The following is a 17370-nucleotide window of genomic DNA, read 5'->3' on the forward strand; positions in this document are numbered from 1 at the left end:
ATTGGTCAACCACCATCTGAGTTGTCTGTGTGCGTGAGAGATTTGGGATCTGACTAGGGCGTCTTTAAGCTATCAGTTGAAGCAGCAGAGTCAAACTAACGTTGAAAAACATCCAAGCTTGTGAACAAAACAATTGAAATAGCCAAGAAACACAAGGACAAAGTCTCACCTTGTAGACTTTAGAGTAAATTAGACTAACTTTGATGCCTGTGCACAGTGCCTCCTAAAATGAATCTATCATCACTTCCCTCAGAACGCACAGCTCTGATAGGTGAGATTAGCAGCTATGAAACAAAATGGCAGCAGTACTTTGAAAACCGCTACTGCAGCTTTTTTTAGTGTGTGTTAAATCACAACCAGCACAAGTGCTCCTACCCGCCAACGTGGCTAGTAAAATGGGTATTCTTACCCACCAACGCCTAGATCTACCTGCATTTGACAGGTGTTCATTTTATGCCCTGATGACTACCATTGATACAGAGCATATTCTCTCACTGCTTCCAGTAACGTGGTTGTAGGCCCCTTTCCTCTCCTTGTTCCTTTCCTCATAGCAGTTCCAGTGTTCTAACCGAAGGCCCCCGTGTGGTAGCCTTACCCATGGGAGTGTTCTGTCCAGCAGAGGGGTGTTCTCACCCTCCAGCAGCTGTATTTCACATTTATCGTGTCTCGCTTGGCTTCCAGTTCCAACTCCCAGCTGTTGATGCATCCATCCCTCCCATCCACCCCTCAATCCATTCACTCATCCCCTTCATCCATCCTTTGGTTACAACTGATTTTTCCTCAGAGAGCCCCAGAAAATGTTTTCACTTCTATAGGTCCTCTTTAAATAAATATTGCATGGTCTCCCTCCATTTTGTTGGTACTGACTTGTTTTTGTCAGATGTTGATTTGTTGTTTTACTGTCTGTCCGTCTTTGACTTTATGTTGTAATCCCTTGTTTTTGATTGTGAAACACAACAACCCTTTCATTAACACGTCTATGAGGATGAGGCAGTACAAGGCTATGTTCTTGGTCCACCGTTGATATCTTCTTCCCACACTCCTCCCCCGGGCTTGTCTCACCTCTTCCACCCCTCTCCCCTCTTCCACCCCTGTTCTCTCCTCCCTTACCCCTCTCCTGCTCCCCTTGCTGGCTGCTTCAGGCACTGACATGATGGGTAAGATGCTGAAAATGCAGATGCTGGAGGATGAGGATGATCTGGCCTACGAAAAGGAGACTAAGCGCGAGCGCACGGCGTCCACCTCGGCTGAAGCCCAGCCCGCATGGATGCGCACGCTGCTCACCACCGCCACCAACTGGCTGACGCTCATCCCGCAGGTGGTCAACCACCTGAAGCGCACCGTGGAGAACATTAAGGTAACGTCCCGACAACGTCTCATCTGGTCAGTGTGACGCCTGGGATCTGATGAGCGTTCTGATGCCTTTTTTATTCACAACCTACACACACTGTAATCTCTCTTACATTTTTTTACATTTACTTTTTTCCCTTTATGCAGTAAGTGATGAATCTATCCCAAACCTGATTTCATGTGAATGAATCTCATATGGATCTGACTTCTGATATGCAATTCGAACACTGTGTGGGTTTCTTCCAGGACTATACAGGTGAAAATATCTTGTTTAATCAACTTCTATATATTTAACACCCCCCCCCCCCCCCCCCCCCCCCCCCCCCCACACACACACACACAGGATCCTCTGTTCCGCTTCTTTGAGCGCGAGGTGAAGATGGGCGCCCGCATGCTGCAGGAAGTGCGTCAGGACCTGACTGATGTGGTGCAGGTGTGCGAGGGCAAGAAGAAACAGACCAACGACCTGCGCACCCTCATCAACGACCTCGTCAAAGGTTCTCCTCTCATTATCTAATATGGTTACATCGTGACAATGTGTGAGGATTACAGTAATAGTTAATGGCCATGTGTGGTACTTGGTTGTTTTTATACAAGTCTTCCATTGACATCAATGGATGTTTCTACTTAATGGTCAAAAGTTATACTCATGCAACTCGAGTTAGGATTTGGCATGTAGTTTCTACAAGGCTTCCCAGTGCTAACGGTGTGTCTCGTCCAGGTATCCTGCCTCGTAGCTGGTGTCGCTACACCGTGCCTGCGTCCATGACTGTTATCCAGTGGGTGGCCGACTTCAGCGAGCGTGTCAAACAGCTGCAGGCCATCTCCCAGGGAGCCGCCAGCGGGGGCGCTAAGGAGCTCAAGGTGCCTTCATCTGACCTCCTATATCAAAGGGGTTGTTCATCTGACCTCCTATATCAAAGGGGTTGTTCATCTGACCTCCTATATCAAAGGGGTTGTTCATCTGACGACATGTATCAAAGGGATAGGAAGACCTAAGTGGATTTGGTGTTGCCTTAAAATTATTCCATGAACATAGACAGCCGGTTTGCCTAATTCTTTAGGTTGGAATATTGCTAGTATCCCATTGGATTTTATTCATTTAATTCTGAATGACAAACTACTTTAAAGTCCATGAACAAGTTGTCACTTTTTAAGAGTTAAAAATAAAGCCATCCCATTAATGGGTGCTTTGCAATGAAATTATACCATAATTGACCCCGGGAACTTGACATTAGACGAGGTATTGGACTCTAAGCATTAGTGTTACCCATAACTCTCCACCAACTCTGAATCAGTGTCTTTTCCTGTCCAGAACATCCATGTGTGCCTAGGCAGCCTGTTTGTCCCCGAGGCCTACATCACGGCCACTCGTCAGTACGTGGCCCAGGCCAACAGCTGGTCCCTGGAGGAGCTGTGTCTGGAGGTCAACGTCACCACCGCCCAGGGGGCTGCGCTTGATGCCTGCAGCTTCGGCATCAAAGGTCGGCTCACCAGTCACTCTCATCTATATTAGTATACAGTACCAGAAAGCAAGAATTAACACCAAAGCTACTTTTAATAGTTATGGTCTGGCTGGGATCCTCCAGGGCCTGGATTATTTATCCATCCAGTATACATGATCAACCCAAGTGACCTTTACGAATCCCTTTTCTCCCCGACAGGTCTGAAGCTGCAGGGAGCCACCCACGGCAACAACAAGCTGTCTCTCTCCAATGACATCTCCACGGAGTTGCCATTGACTCAGCTGCGTTGGGTGAAGCAATTGAGCGCCGAGAAGAAGCACATGGTATGTCTGAGCCACATACAAATGTGAAGCTTGAGCACAACGCTTTCAATATCCCCTCGGGGGTATTGCTAGATTACATATACATTTTCTCCACAGATGCTAGACCAGACCTCTCACAATTCCCTTCAATAGATGGTTCATAGAATGTTGGGAGTTTGTCGTTCTCCAAACACCATGAACATCGCACTGTTAATAACCACTCACTTGTATATCCGTCATTCCCACAGGTCACCCTCCCCGTGTATCTGAACTTCACCAGAGCTGATCTCATCTTCACCGTGGACTTTGACATCGCCACCAAGGAAGACCCTCACAACTTCTACGAGCGTGGAGTGGCAGTGCTCTGCACAGAGTAGACTCTGGAAATGTATTTTATTCCTCATTCCTATTAATCACTTAATCCTAGTGTAGTCCACGGGGTAATGTAGTCAAGTAACATTAAGTCATTGGTAAGTGGAAGAAAGTCTTGAGTAATGTGGTCAGTTGGATTGTGAAAGGGAAGTTGGAAAGAGGTAACAATTTTTATGAAGGATTCTGTATGTTATGATGGCGTAAATGACATGGAAAATAAAGTATCAATGGTTTAACATGGCTAACAGACTGGGTATAGTTTGTTTTTGGACTATGGTCCATGATCAAGAAAAAGCACAGCAACCATATTGCTGCTTATCCATCTTCTCCGATATGAGGGGCTAAACCCGAGCATTTTAGTTCCCGCTTTCTGTAGGCTGAATGACATGCACACTAGCCCCTTTGTAAATGTGGAATTTTCTCAATAGGATAATTGTTCAAGCCTTTCATATCTACAGATGATTCTTTGTAGTCTGCCATTCTCATTTGGAATGTACCCAATGAATTCACATTGAGGGGAGCTGTCTGGAAATAAATTAAGGACTCAAATGTAGTCAATTTGGTAGTACAGCTTTATTTAATATTAGTCTGAAGCAAATCTGTCTACCACTACCATACAATAGCACTAGCAAATGCATGATTTATTCAGTCCCCCCCAAATATACAGCACCTTATGAATATAACAACGCAAATGAATATATTCAATTTAGTGTAAAAAAAAAAAGTGCATCTAAGTGAAGAAATAACATGTGACACATTCTCCTAGTTAACGTGAATAGCCTCAACATCAAATCACCTAGTCTACTTGTTCTGCAGAGAAAGGTCAAGTGTCCCCGTTTTTCCAGTGTCATGACCCTGTCCAGAAACCGCTCCTAGCCACCTGTGTAGATAAAGCAGGTATAAGCAATAGTGTCTCTAGGCTAGGGGGGGGGTGTTTCTGGTCATGGACCAGCTCACCTCAGGAGGAGAATCCCCAGCCTCCATTTTGGTGACACACTGCTTCTTCCTGTGGTAACAATCTTGTAGTGCCTCTGCTCCTGGAAGACTTAACTTCCTTTTGAAGGCACCCCTGAGGGGGATAGTACTGTCGGGAGATTTCTCTGGTATCTGGACTTTGGGGACAGAGGTTGCTGCCCCCACAAAAGTGGGAAACACAGGTGTGCATGGTGAAGATTTAGTGAGCACTCCTGAGTCTGCAGATGTCTCTGCCACAGGGCCCCGCCCCTTGCTGTGGCTGCAGGATGACATGGTCTCCATGTGGCTGCATGTCCATAGCTCAGAGTCACTTGCTGACCTCATCTGGACATCAATGAGATGAGGCTCTGTTGGACCACCACTTTTGATCACTTCTTTGAGGATGACAGTGGGAGTGTGATTGTTCCTCCTTTGGCTCCTGCCCCAATACCTGCAGCTCCCCTGCCTCGGTCGCCTGGGGCCAGCTATAGACTCGTCCGAATCTTCTGAGCTACCGTCATATGGGTCCAAGGACTGAAGCGAGACGGGTATTTTATACTGTTAAGTATAGTATGAATGTAAGTGATTTGCTCATCAATGCTTGTGAATTGCAATCCTACTTACCAAAGAAAGCCACGAATATCGTCCCACCGGCTTGTGTGAACATGTTAGCATCCTTTGAATGGGTTGTCTGCTCTCTGCCGCACTACTTCCACATCCCTGATCAGAGTAACATTGTAGAAACTAGTTAAAGTGCGTAACATTGTAGTCGTAACATAAAATAAATACGTTTTTTTAACTTGTATCAAAAGGTGAGGGCATGCTAGTTCTTGGTCATGACTCAGTTCCATTGCACAAAGGCGTTTAAGAGCACGATGCTCAATCTGAACATTGACATGAGTCACTTGCGGAAGTTTTTGGAAGCATAAGGAACTTAACTTTCATATCAGTAAGAAAAAAGTTGAATTGATACACATTGATAGGTTTAGTGTTCCCACAAGGTCATATCTCCATGTTATTGCGCTTGTTTACGAAAGACAAGAGGCCACCACCTGTGCGTCAGCGTAACTCAAAGTGTAGCGGAAGTCATTTCGTGGATGAATGCTGCCTATCCATACCAAAAAAAAAGACTGCAGTCAGAGGGCAGTGTAACTGCAGTCTTTCATAAGGGTGGAGTTTGAGAGTTAACAGCATGCATGCTCATAATTATTGTAGACTGCCTACCATAACTTACTGTCAGTCAAAAGGACATACAATGAGACTATTACCATGGTGCTGGTATCAGACCATCTTGGACTGACATCTGATTCGGAATCAGTACTGGACTCCACTTTACACAGCTCCTACAATAAAATAAGGGAAGAAAGAAGAGCTATTACATATTACTCACCTCAAAGTTGTGGCACAATAATGTTTACCTATGCTACAGGCGTTGACTAACCGTCTAGAATATACAAAATGTGCATACAACTGCATCTTTGAATTTCCTCACCATGTATTTGAATGCAAGCTTATCCACACTACTGGGGCCACTTTCAACAAGACTGTCATCAGGAAAACCTGCGAGTAAAATAAATCCATATGTATATTTTATAAGGTAAACCATCAGTAGGCCTAATTAGAGTATGTTTTTCTGTCATCACAATTCATAACGTCACCTCAATTGGCCTTCTGTGATAAAAGACCCACGTTTTTGTAAAAACATTGGTTAAACTCGTCACGTTTAAAAACAAGGTTTTTCTATAGAAACGCACGTCTATTCGGATGAAAATATAATGTGCATAAGTCTGTATGCATTCGGTTTACATTGCTCACTACCATCTGTAAACACTGAGACTCAATTCATCCAAAATTACCTGGAAGTGAGTGTTGCTGCTGCCGGTTAGTTGTCGCCATGCTCCTTGATTGACCACCAACTTCACAGATTTGGGCAGGTGCGCCTTGTCAGCATCTCAGCTGACTGCTGTGAACTGATTGACTAGTTTATTAGTTTTCATTGGTTCATTTCAAACAGGTAATTTTACCTTCATGCCTCGTTTACCAAGGAGATAAACGTGAGTTTGCCAGTATTAAACTTCAATTGGAACAAAAAACATGTTTTAATGGTTCTCATCTGTTCAACCCCTGTCCATTTGAATAGGTCACACTCACTTGCGCGAGTCGACTCCAAGCTACCCATGAACGGTGATGCGCATGCTCCATGCGTAAGATCCGGGCTCGAGGAAGGATGAATGTTATTGTTCATTTTAAAGATGGCGGCGGAGGGAGGAGGGAAGGAGTTGAACGAAATTAAAACTCAGTTCAATACACGGGAAGGCGTCTATAAACTCCTCACTCACTCCGAATATAGCCGCCCCAACAGGGTGCCTTTTAATTCCCAGGGTTCAAACCCCGTCAAAGTCTCCTTCGTCAACGTCAATGACCAGTCTGGTAACGGCGACAGAATATGTTTTAATGTGGGCCGGGAACTGTACTTCTACATCTACAAAGGCGTTAGAAAGGTAGGTAGCTAAACATTATGTCAGCTTGCTTATAATTGATGTGTCTTAATTGATGACCACAGGTCAGTGTTGTCCAATTTTCATGGTTTATGACTAATGCACAGCACTCTGTCCTAATAGCACCACCAGTCTGTTCTCACTGCACAGTCCACCTCGTCCAAAAGTGTTGTGGTATGCACAGCGAGCCAGCTAGCAGACTGGCTAACTCTAATCTGACAGTCACCGTTAGGTTGTAACATCTATCGACGCACCATGGACATGGTGGACATTTGGCTAGAATCCCAATATTGGCAGTGAATGCATGCTCGTGACATCACAAGAGTGACCTCTATTTGTACTTCCACTTGGGTGGTGAATTACAGTGCACGGATGTTCTGTCTGATGTGACCTAGGAAATCTAGCCTTTAAAGGTGTTAAGCTAGCTACATGACTGCTTAAACAACAGTTGTGGCATCAAGAACAAGGTGTTGTTGTGAATTAATTTGCACAATTACTTGACATTTACATACAGATGAAGATGTTATATAACCCGAATCTAAATCTGCATACAAGATTTCCATTAACTTCCAATGATGTGTCGGTGTGGTGACAGGAAGTGCTTCCTGGAGTTCAGTCAGACAGAGGGGCATCTTAGTGAGTGAGTTGCTGTGAACTTTTGGACATGACAAGTTGATAATGCAGGACTACAGGTGCTTGATCCTATTTTCCTCAGTGTGGCAGATAGTAGACCAAATCTATAGTTTTTAATTTCTTCCAAGTGTGTAAAGAGATCTAAACTTCTACAATATTCACAAGGACTATACAGGTGCATCAATTCTATTTTGCCCTGTTTATCAAAACTTGTCAACAATCAACTGACTGGCTTTCTTGATGTCTATAGTATTCTCTCTGGTATGCAATCTGGTTTCCGCTCAGGTTATGGATTGTGTCACTGCAACCTTAAATGTCCCTTAAAACCTCTTTGAACCACCCCTCCCGGATCCGGGATAATTGTCATCAGCAACGCTGAATAGCATAGCGCAACAGTCAAATAATATTACTAGAAAATATTCATGTTCATGAAATCACAAGTGCAATATAGGAAAACACAGCTTAGCCTTTTGGTTAATCACCCTGTCGTCTCAGATTTTGAAATTATGCTTTACAGCGAAAGCAATCCAAGCGTTTGTAAATTTATCGATAGCCTTGCATAGCATTATGTACACTTAGCATCAGGAAGCTTGGTCACGAAAATCAGAAAAGCAATCAAATTAACCGTTTACCTTTGATGATCTTTGGATGTTTTCACTCACGAGACTCCCAGTTACACAGCAAATGTTCCTTTTGTTCCATAAAGATAATTTTTATACCCAAAATACCGCCGTTTGTTTGTTGCGTTATATTCAGAATTCCACAGGAAAGAGCGTCACGACAACGCAGACGGAAATTCTAAATAGTCTCCATAATGTCCACATAAACATGTCAAACGTTTTTTTATAATCATTCCTCAGGTAGTTTTTAAAATATACATTCGATAATATATCAACCGAGTGTGTAGCTTTTTCCATAACAGCGGGAGGAACAATGGCCGTCTTACTCAATTGCGCACCAACTCACTCTGAGAGCCCCCACCTGTCCACTTACGCAATGTGATCCTTCACGCTAATTTTTTTAAATAAAAGCCTGAAACTATGTCTAAAGACTGACACCTTAGGGAAGCCACAGAAAAAGCAATATGGTTGATATCCCTTTAAATGCGCAATAGAGATGCATAAGAACTGAGACTTCAAAAACAGGGGCACTTCCTGATTGGATTTTCCTCAGGTTTTAGCCTGCAATATCAGTTCTGTTTAACTCAGACAAAATTTTGACAGTTTTGGAAACTTTAGTGTTTTCTATCCCAATCTGTCAATTATATGCATATTCTAGAATCTGTTCCTGAGAAATAGGCCGTTTACTTTGGGACCGCAATTTTTCCCTCTAGCTTCACAAGGTCCCTTAATGATGTCATCATTGCCCTTGATTCTAAGCAATGTTGTGCTGCTATTTTTATTGAATTTGATACGGGCGACCATTCCATTCTTGTGGGCCGGCTAAGGAGTGTTAGTGTCTCTGAGAGAGGTAGTTAGTAAACCAAGCCAAAGATCCCTCAAAGAGTGCAGTGTATAAAGTCAGAACATCCTTGGTGATAGGCAGTGGCTGAGACAGCAGGTGTACCCCAAGGCTTGGGCCTAGGCCCCACGCTCTTCTCAATTTACATCAACAACATAGCTCAGGCAGTAGGAAGCTCTCTCATCCATTTATGTGCAGATGATAGTCTTATACTCAGCTGGCCCCTCCCCGGATTTTGTGTTAAATGCTTTACAACAAAGCTTTCTTAGTGTCCAACAAGCTTTCTCTACCCTTAACCTTGTTTTGAACACCTCCAAAACAAAGGTCTTGTGGTTTGATAAGAAGAATGCCCCTCTCTCTACTGGTGTGATTACTACCTCTGAGGGTTTAGAGCTTGAAGTAGTCACCTCATACAAGTACTTGGGAGTATGGCTAGACCGTACACTGTCCTTCTCTCAGCACATATCAAAGCTGCAGGCTAAGGTTGCATCTAGACTTGGTTTCCTCTATTGTAATCCCTCCTCTTTCACCCCAGCTGCCAAACTAACCCTGATTCAGATGACCATCCTACCCATGCTAGATTACGGAGATGTAATTTATAGATCGGCAGGTAAGGGTGCTCTCGAGCGGCTTGATGTTCTTTACCATTCGGCCATCAGATTTGCCACCAATGCTCCTTATAGGACACTTCACTGCACTCTATACTCCTCTGTTAACTGGTCATCTCTGTTTACCTGTCGCAAGACCCACTGGTTGATGCTTATTTATAAAACCCTCTTAGGCTTCACTCCCCCTATCAGATATCTATTGCAGCCCTCATCCTCCACATAGAACTCCACCAGTTCTGCCAGTCACATTCTGTTAAATGTCCGCAAAGCACACACATCCCTGGGTCCTTCCTCTTTTCAGTTTGCTGCAGCTAGCGACTGGAACGAGCTGCAAGAAACACTCAAACTGGACAGTTTTATCTGAAACTCTTCATTCAAAGATTCAATCGTGGACACTCTCACTGACAGTTGTGGCTGCTTTGCGTGATGTATTGTTGTCTCTACCTTCTTGCCCTTTGTGCTGTTGTCTGTGCCCAATAATGTTTGTACCATGTTTTGTGCTGCTGCCATGTTGTGTTGCTACCATGTTGTGTTGTCATGTGTTGCTGCCTTGCTATGTCGTTGTCTTGGATCTCTCTTTATGTAGTGTTGTCTCTCTTGTCGTGATATGTGTTTTGTCCTATATTTTATTATTTAAAAAAGAATGATCCCGTCCCGGCAGGAGGCCTTTTGGTAGGCCCTCATTGTAAATAAGAATTTGTTCTTAACTGACTTGCCTAGTTAAATAAAGTAAAAATATTTTTTTTAAATGCTAAAGCGTGTACCTTTCTGACATTCCCTAACTGGAATATACCTTATGGGCCTATGGTTGGAATAGGCCTATGCAAAAACAGCTGAGCTGTCTGGAGACACAAGAAAACTTTCCACTCTAAAACTTTCCGATCTGCTGTCACCAGTGTGACTGTTGTGCTAGTAAACTCACTGTGCCCCTGAGGCATTTTGAATAAAGCACAAACTTAAAAGGCTAGAGTTGCATGCCCTGGTCTGATTCTTTATGTCAGTATTGTTCGTAACACACCGCATCAAGCCCCCCCTGAGACACTACATTGTTATGTTAGGCCTTTATTTCAGGAAGATCTTTTTTTAAGGATGTCTTTTTGATGTCCTCTGATTATTACAATTGATTGTACTGTAATGCAATTAAACTATTGACTTCAAAGGCTGCGTCATAGACCTAGTTACCACTTCAAAAGGCCTTTTGTGTTTGCTGTCATGTTCAAAGAATTCTATGTCGTCATGAGCACTCTACTCAAGTTGGCTTCGTTGCTTTTGCATGCCACCCTTGATGCTTTGATCTGCGATTTGACCAGGAGCCGAAAACACACAACACTGAAAAGATTAGGGCAGTAACCGTATCTCACTGTTTTTTTTTTTTTTTTGTACTCTTTTCTTTCAGGCGGCTGACTTGAGCAAGCCTATCGACAAGAGGATATACAAGGGAACACAGCCCACATGTCATGACTTCAACCACCTGACGGCCACGGCGGACAGCGTCTCCCTGCTGGTGGGCTTCTCGGCAGGCCAAGTGCAGCTCATCGACCCCATCAAGAGAGAGACCAGCAAGCTCTTCAATGAGGAAGTAAGTTGTCATGAAAGTCTCCAAATGAAATGTAAAGCCACATAAAGCTGTGATTGGCCAAAACCACCATAGATTGGGGTAGAGAGAGAAAGGGTGTTTAGTTACTGACTTCAAATGTAATTTTTTTGACATGACTCAATGAAAGCCAGTGTTGCTTACATTTGCATTTGAACATGTTTTGTTCCTTCTCTCCCTCCTCCCTTTCTCTCCCTCCTCCCTTTCTCTCCCTCCTCCCTTTCTCTCCCTCCTCCCTTTCTCTCCCGAAATGCTTTCCCCAGAGACTAATAGACAAATCCAGAGTGACTTGTGTTAAATGGGTGCCCGGCTTAGAAAGGTTGTTCCTAGTCGCTCATTCCAGTGGAAACATGTACTTGTACAACGTAGAAAACACGTGCGGCACCACGGCGCCTCACTACCAGTTGCTCAAACAGGGCAAGAACTACTCTGTGCACACGTGTAAGAGCAAATCCACACGCAACCCTTTGCTCAAATGGACGGTGGGCGAGGGAGCGCTCAACGAGTTTGCCTTTTCACCCGACGGGAAGTTTCTGGCGTGTGTCAGCCAGGACGGCTTCCTTCGGGTCTTCAACTTTGACGCGGTGGAGCTGCACGGGACCATGAAAAGCTACTTTGGGGGTCTGCTGTGCATGTGCTGGAGTCCGGACGGAAAGTATATTGTCGCGGGGGGTGAGGATGATCTGGTGACCGTGTGGTCGTTTGTGGACTGCCGGGTTATCGCGCGCGGTCACGGACACAAATCATGGGTCAGCGTGGTGGCGTTTGATCACTACACAACCAGCGTGGAGGATGCAGACCCTATGGAGTTTAACGGCAGCGACGAGGACTTCCAGGGCCTCCACTTTGGTCGCGACCGGGCCAACAGTACGCAGTCCCGGCTCTCCAAACGCAACTCCACAGACAGTCGGACAGTACACACCACATACAGGTTTGGCTCAGTGGGCCAGGACACTCAGCTGTGCTTGTGGGACCTCACAGAAGATATACTTTTCCCCCACCTCCCGCTTTCCCGGACAAGAACACACACCAATGTGATGAACGCTACCAGCCCCCCGGCGGGAGGTGAAGTCGCTGGTGACATAGTGAACAATGTGAGTAATAACCCTAGCACGAACGATAGCAGCGCCAACACCCCCAGTAACTCCCTCTCCTCTCCCCTGCCACGCTCCAACAGCTTACCGCACTCGCCAGCTATGACTGCCAACAACAAGAGCAGTGCCATCGCCTCGGGTGTCAGCAAGTTCGCAACGCTCTCCCTTCACGATCGCAAAGAGCAGCACCAGGAGACCGACCACAAACGGAACCACAGCATGGGTCACATTAGCAGCAAGAGCAGTGACAAGCTCAACATGCTCACCAAATCCAGAACAGACCCTGCAAAGACTCTGGGGACACCGCTCTGTCCCCACATGGAAGACCTACCCCTACTAGAGCCTCTTATCTGTAAAAAGATAGCACATGAGAGACTGACTGTCTTAATATTTATTGAGGACTGTATAGTGACAGCTTGTCAGGAGGGATTTATTTGGACATGGGCGAGGCCTGGAAAAGTGGTAAGTTCTTTTTGAATAGAATTTAAGTTCTGCATAATACCCATGCATTTGTCTTTGTGGTTAGTTTGGGCACTGCAAGGATCCATTTTGAAAACTTTTGTATATTTGTGAACATTTTGGACAGCGTTGTGTTGTGACATACTGCATGTGTAGGAGATCCCATCTCAAATCTGTCTGTATGTGTGTAAGTTTTGTGTGCCACCCCATGCAAAGCCCATACATTTTCAAAATATGAATAATGGTTAGACACTTGTATTATGTACAATCAAGTCACCTGGTGGATAAGTAAGTGCACTTAGGCAGCCCTCCTTATCAGTGGAAAGAAGACATTGATCACAACTGAGGGTGTTTGTGTGCATCGGCTCGAAAACACCCATTTTGACTCATTACCATCCCACATTGCACCGCAGCATAACCAAGCAAGACCTCTGCACGATTCTTTCAGCTTTCTACGTTAATGCATTATATTCACTGCATCATGCACTCACTAACTGCTGTGCAAAGGCCATTTGAATGCAGGAAAGTAGGAGAAGGAAGATGGGGGGGGGGGGGGGGGGGGGGGTGTTGATTCATTTGATGCTTTGAAAACTTTCCCCAATGTCAAATCTCCTTGTTTTCCTTTCCAGGGTTTGTCATCCCAAAAGCAAGCAGTCTCTCCCAGTGGAACGATAATATAGCCAACACTATTTCTGCTGCTAAGAAACCTGCATTACACCAGAGCCTGGTGCTGCTCTTCACCCCACAATGCATTGCAAGTTTTTTCCTTTCTCTTGTTACTTTTTCTATTCTCTCTTTATTTTTTGGTTATCATTCACATGGTCTAGATGGTAGAAGTATTCAAATGCAGAAATGGAAAGGGTGTGGAGACATTTTGGACAGTGATTCTAATGTATTTTCTGGATTTTTTAAAATGTTTTTTTTGTTTTTGTCTCGTTTCGCTCCCACATCTGGACTTTGAGCTTGGCTTAGTTAGATGCAAACCAATCAAATTATGCTTGTGTTTTAAAATGAAAATTTCATAATTCCTATGCAAGTGGTCTATGGACCAGGAGTGACTGCCACCAGCCGCTACAGTAAAGTAATGGAGTTCCATGAGTTGCTCACCAACCATAGTCTAAAAACTGCACACAAAAAATCAATTTGTTTAGCCTTTATGATTCTGAAGATGTGCACTGTCAAAAGGTATCTAAGTTGCTAGAGTCCCAACTATTTTCTTAACCGAGCTACAGACGATCACAGGTTTCGGTGTGCCTTGCCTTCCGTTAGCATCCAAGGATTTGCCTCTAACCAAATTCTTTACAAGTGTTTTATTTATTTTTATAGAATCTCTCCATTGAGAACTTTGCACAGATTTTGTTACAGTGACTGCAAAAACCACACCTACGATGACAGACTGTCTTCTGACTGGAAGACGAGGCACACCGAAACCTGTGATCGTCTGTAGCTCGGTCAATACTAAATAAAAATATAAATACAACATGAAACGATTTCAACGATTTTAATGTGTTACAGTTCATATAAGGAAATAAGTCCATTTTAAATAAATTCATAAGGAATACAGACATGCATCTGTTGGTCAGATGCCAACAAACAAAAAACGTAGGGGCGTGGATCAGAAAACCAGTCGGTATCTGGTGTGACCACCATTTGCCTCATGCAGCGTGACACATCTCCTTCACATAGAGTTGATCAGGCTGTCGATTGTGGCCTGTGGAATGTTGCCCCTCAATGGCTGTGCGAAGTTGCTGGATATTGGCGGGAACTGGAACACGCTGTTGATCCAGAGCATCCCGAACATGCTCAATGGGTGACATGTCTGGTGAGTAACTCAACATGTTGGTCCCATTTTTTAATGAGCTGAAATAAAAGATTCCAGAAATGTTCCATATGCACAAAAAGCTTATTTCTCTCAAATGTTGTGCGCATATTAGTTTACATCCCTGTTAGTGAGCATTTCTCCTTTGCCAAGATAATCAATCCACCTGACAGATGTGGCATATCAAGAAGCTGATTTAACAGCATGATCATTACACAGGTGCACCATGTACTGTGGACAGTAAAAGGCCACTTTAAAATGTGCAGATTTGTCACACAACACAATGCAACTGATGTCTCAAGTTTTGAAGGAGTGTGCGATTGGCATGCAGAAATGTCCAACAGAGCTGTTGCCAGAGAATGTAATGTTCATTTCTCTACCATAAGCTGCCTCCAACGTGGTTTTAGAGCATTTGGCAGTACAGCCAACCGGCCTCACAACCGTAGGTCACGGACCATGTGTGATCACAACATCCCAGGACCTCCACATCCGGCTTCTTCACCTGTGGGATCATCTGAGGAAAGGTGGGGGATTCTCAGAAGTATCTCTGTCTGTAATAAAGCCCTTTTGTTGGGGAAAACGTATTCTGATTGGCTGGTCCTAGCTCCTAAGTGGGTGGGCCTATGCCCACCCATGGCTGCGCCCCTATCCAGTCATGTGAAATCCATAGTTTAGGGCCTAATGGATGTATTTCAATTGACTGATTTCCTTCTATGAACTGTAACTCAGTAAAATCCTTAAATTGTAGCATGTTACGTTTTATTTTTGTTCAGAATAGGTTATTAGAGGAAAATGGCTTTACATTTTGGGAGTGCAATAACTCTGACAGCTGTTAGGAAGGGAAATTATTAACAACCTTTTATATCTAGTAAAGGAACACTCTACCCGAAAACTATATTTTGGTATTTTTGTTGTTGATATATTCCCAATGTTTTGCATGTCAGCAATCAAGTTTTCAAGATGTGTAACTTTCAAAATTAAATATACCGGCTGTATTTCTGTACTTTTAAGTTATACAGTACAAGTCAAAGGTTTAGACACCTACTCATTCAAGGGTTTTTCTTTATTTTTACTATTTTCTTCATTGTAGAATAATAGTAAAGACATAAACGATTACATAACACACATGGAATCATATAGTAACTAAAAAAGTGTTAAACAAATCAAAATATATCCGAGATACTTCAAAGTAGCCACCCTTTACCTTGATGACAGCTTTGCACATGCTTGGCATTCTCTCAACCAGCTTCACCGGGAATGCTTTTCCAACAGTCTTGAAGGAGTTCCCACATGCTGAGCACTTGTTGGCTGCTTTTTCTTCACTCTGCGGTCCAACTTATCCCAAACCATCTCAGTTGGTTTGAGGTTGGGTTATTGTGGAGGCACGGTCATCTGATGCAGCACTCCATCACCTTCCTTACTGGTCGAATAGCCCTTACACAGTCTGGAGGTGTGTTGGGTCATTGTCCTGTTGAAAAACAAATGATAGTCCCACTAAGCACAAACCAGCTGGGATGGCATATCGCTGTGGTAGCCATGCTGGTTAAGTGTGCCTTGAATTCTAAATAAATCAGTGTCACCCACAAAGCACCATCACACCACCTCCTCCGTGCTTCACGGTGGGAACCACACATTCAGAGACCGTTCACCTACTCTGCGTCTCACAAAGACACGGCGGTTGAAACCAAAAATCTCCAATATGGACTCATCAGACCAAAGGACAAATTTCCACTGGTCTAAAGTCCATTACTCGTGTTTCTTGGCCCAAGCAAGTCTCTTCTTCTTATTGGTGTACTTTAGTAGTGGTTTCTTTGCCGCAATTTGACCATGAAGGCCTGATTCCTGTAATAAGGGGTGGCAGGTAGCCTAGTGGTTAGAGCGTTGGGCCAGTAACCAAATCCCCGAGCTGACAAGGTAAAAAATCAGTGTGGCAGATGGTAGACCAAAAACAAAAATCTGTCGTTCTGCCCCTGAGGAAGGCGCAGAAAACGTGGATGCCAATTCAAGGCAGCCCCCCGCACCTCTCTGATTTCAGAGGGTTTGGGTTAAATGCAGATGACACATTTCAGTTGAAGTCATTCTGTTGTACAACTGACTAGACTACAATCCTCCTTTCCCTAATGTTGATGTCTGTTACTTGAACTACGTGAAGTATTTATTTGGCTGGTACAGTAAAACTGGGAACTCTAATGAACCTATCCTCTGCAGCAGAGGTAACTGTGGGTCTTCCTTTCCTGCGGCGGTCCTCATGAGAGCCAGTTTCATCATAGCGCTTGATTGTTTTAGCGACTGCACTTGAAGAAACGTTCAAAGTTCTTGAAATGTTCCGTATGTCTTAAAGTAAGACTATATGTCTTTAAAGTAATGATGTAATGTTTGATCTTTGCTTATTTGAGCTGTTCTTGCCATAATATAGACTTGGTGTTTTCCCAAATAGGGCTATCTTCTGTATACCACCTCTACCTTGTCACAGCACAACTGATTGGCTCAAACTTAAGAAGGAAAGAATTCCACAAATTAACTTTTAACAAGGCACACCTGTTAATTGAAATGCATTCCAGGTGACTACCTCATGAAGCTGGCTGAGAGAATGCCAAGAGTGTGCAAAGCTGTCAAAGGCAAAGTGGCTACTTTGAAGAATCTCAAATAAATGTTGATTTGTTTAACACTTTTGGTTACTACATGATTCCATATGTGTTATTTCATAGTTTTGATGTCTTCACTATTATTCTACAATGTAGAAAATAGTTTTAAAAAATC

At 43.9% G+C, this 17370-nt stretch overlaps 3 protein-coding genes and 1 non-coding gene across 7 annotated transcripts in view; 3 read left to right on the plus strand and 1 right to left on the minus strand.

Annotated features, from left to right (window-relative positions):
• dync1h1 (dynein, cytoplasmic 1, heavy chain 1) overlaps positions 1 to 3735 on the plus strand; it is a 55727-nt gene extending 51992 nt beyond the window's left edge. For both annotated transcript variants that reach the window (XM_036955170.1, XM_036955171.1), the window contains exons 70-75: positions 1143 to 1357; positions 1694 to 1847; positions 2072 to 2214; positions 2666 to 2834; positions 3015 to 3139; positions 3367 to 3735. In XM_036955170.1, coding sequence (XP_036811065.1) covers positions 1143 to 1357; positions 1694 to 1847; positions 2072 to 2214; positions 2666 to 2834; positions 3015 to 3139; positions 3367 to 3495 — 935 coding nt within the window. In that variant the 3' untranslated portion in view covers positions 3496 to 3735. The remainder of the gene's footprint in view (positions 1 to 1142; positions 1358 to 1693; positions 1848 to 2071; positions 2215 to 2665; positions 2835 to 3014; positions 3140 to 3366) is intronic.
• Positions 1496 to 1565, plus strand: LOC118941556. Its single transcript, XR_005037853.1, has one exon. It is a non-coding gene; the product is annotated as a small nucleolar RNA SNORD50 (small nucleolar RNA).
• A 309-nt stretch (positions 3736 to 4044) lies between the features above and the next one.
• Positions 4045 to 6659, minus strand: LOC110498184. 2 transcript variants are annotated; one of them, XM_021574801.2, is made up of 6 exons: positions 6596 to 6659; positions 6301 to 6414; positions 5937 to 6004; positions 5713 to 5787; positions 5069 to 5164; positions 4045 to 4978 (listed from the first exon to the last, which is right to left on the minus strand). In XM_021574801.2, exons 2-6 carry the CDS (start codon positions 6338 to 6340, stop codon positions 4406 to 4408), a joined length of 852 nt encoding a protein of 283 aa, XP_021430476.2. In that variant the 5' UTR covers positions 6341 to 6414; positions 6596 to 6659; the 3' UTR covers positions 4045 to 4405. The 2 variants fall into 2 exon arrangements, with proteins under 2 accessions (XP_021430476.2, XP_021430478.2); XM_021574803.2 differs by lacking the exons at positions 6301 to 6414; positions 6596 to 6659 and adding an exon at positions 6103 to 6294.
• On the plus strand, positions 6599 to 14422 carry wdr20a (WD repeat domain 20a). 2 transcript variants are annotated; one of them, XM_021574799.2, is made up of 4 exons: positions 6599 to 6945; positions 11041 to 11223; positions 11502 to 12332; positions 12416 to 12702. In XM_021574799.2, the coding sequence occupies exons 1-4, from the start codon at positions 6676 to 6678 to the stop codon at positions 12563 to 12565; spliced, it is 1434 nt and encodes a 477-aa protein (XP_021430474.1). In that variant the 5' UTR covers positions 6599 to 6675; the 3' UTR covers positions 12566 to 12702. The 2 variants fall into 2 exon arrangements, with proteins under 2 accessions (XP_021430474.1, XP_021430473.2); XM_021574798.2 differs by adding an exon at positions 13421 to 14422 and having other exon boundaries at positions 6601 to 6945; positions 11502 to 12794.
• The last annotated feature ends 2948 nt before the right edge of the window (positions 14423 to 17370 follow it).

The sequence above is a fragment of the Oncorhynchus mykiss genome, chromosome 19 (assembly GCF_013265735.2).
Source record: "Oncorhynchus mykiss isolate Arlee chromosome 19, USDA_OmykA_1.1, whole genome shotgun sequence".
Taxonomy (NCBI): Eukaryota; Metazoa; Chordata; class Actinopteri; order Salmoniformes; family Salmonidae; genus Oncorhynchus; species Oncorhynchus mykiss.

What these genes read in the sequence shown, in the direction of transcription:
- LOC110498184 (XM_021574801.2), bottom strand. Translation starts at nt 6,340, where the DNA reads ATGGCGACAACTAACCGGCAGCAGCAACACTCACTTCCAG. An exon ending in AGCTTGCATTCAAATACATG is followed by an intron (nt 5,788 to 5,936) that starts GTGAGGAAATTC and finishes ATTTTATTGTAG; the next exon opens with GAGCTGTGTAAAGTGGAGTC. An exon ending in GATATTCGTGGCTTTCTTTG is followed by an intron (nt 4,979 to 5,068) that starts GTAAGTAGGATT and finishes GTCTCGCTTCAG; the next exon opens with TCCTTGGACCCATATGACGG.
- wdr20a (XM_021574798.2), top strand. Translation starts at nt 6,676, where the DNA reads ATGTTATTGTTCATTTTAAAGATGGCGGCGGAGGGAGGAGGGAAGGAG. An exon ending in GCAAGCTCTTCAATGAGGAA is followed by an intron (nt 11,224 to 11,501) that starts GTAAGTTGTCAT and finishes TGCTTTCCCCAG; the next exon opens with AGACTAATAGACAAATCCAG. An exon ending in GGGCGAGGCCTGGAAAAGTG is followed by an intron (nt 12,795 to 13,420) that starts GTAAGTTCTTTT and finishes TTTCCTTTCCAG; the next exon opens with GGTTTGTCATCCCAAAAGCA.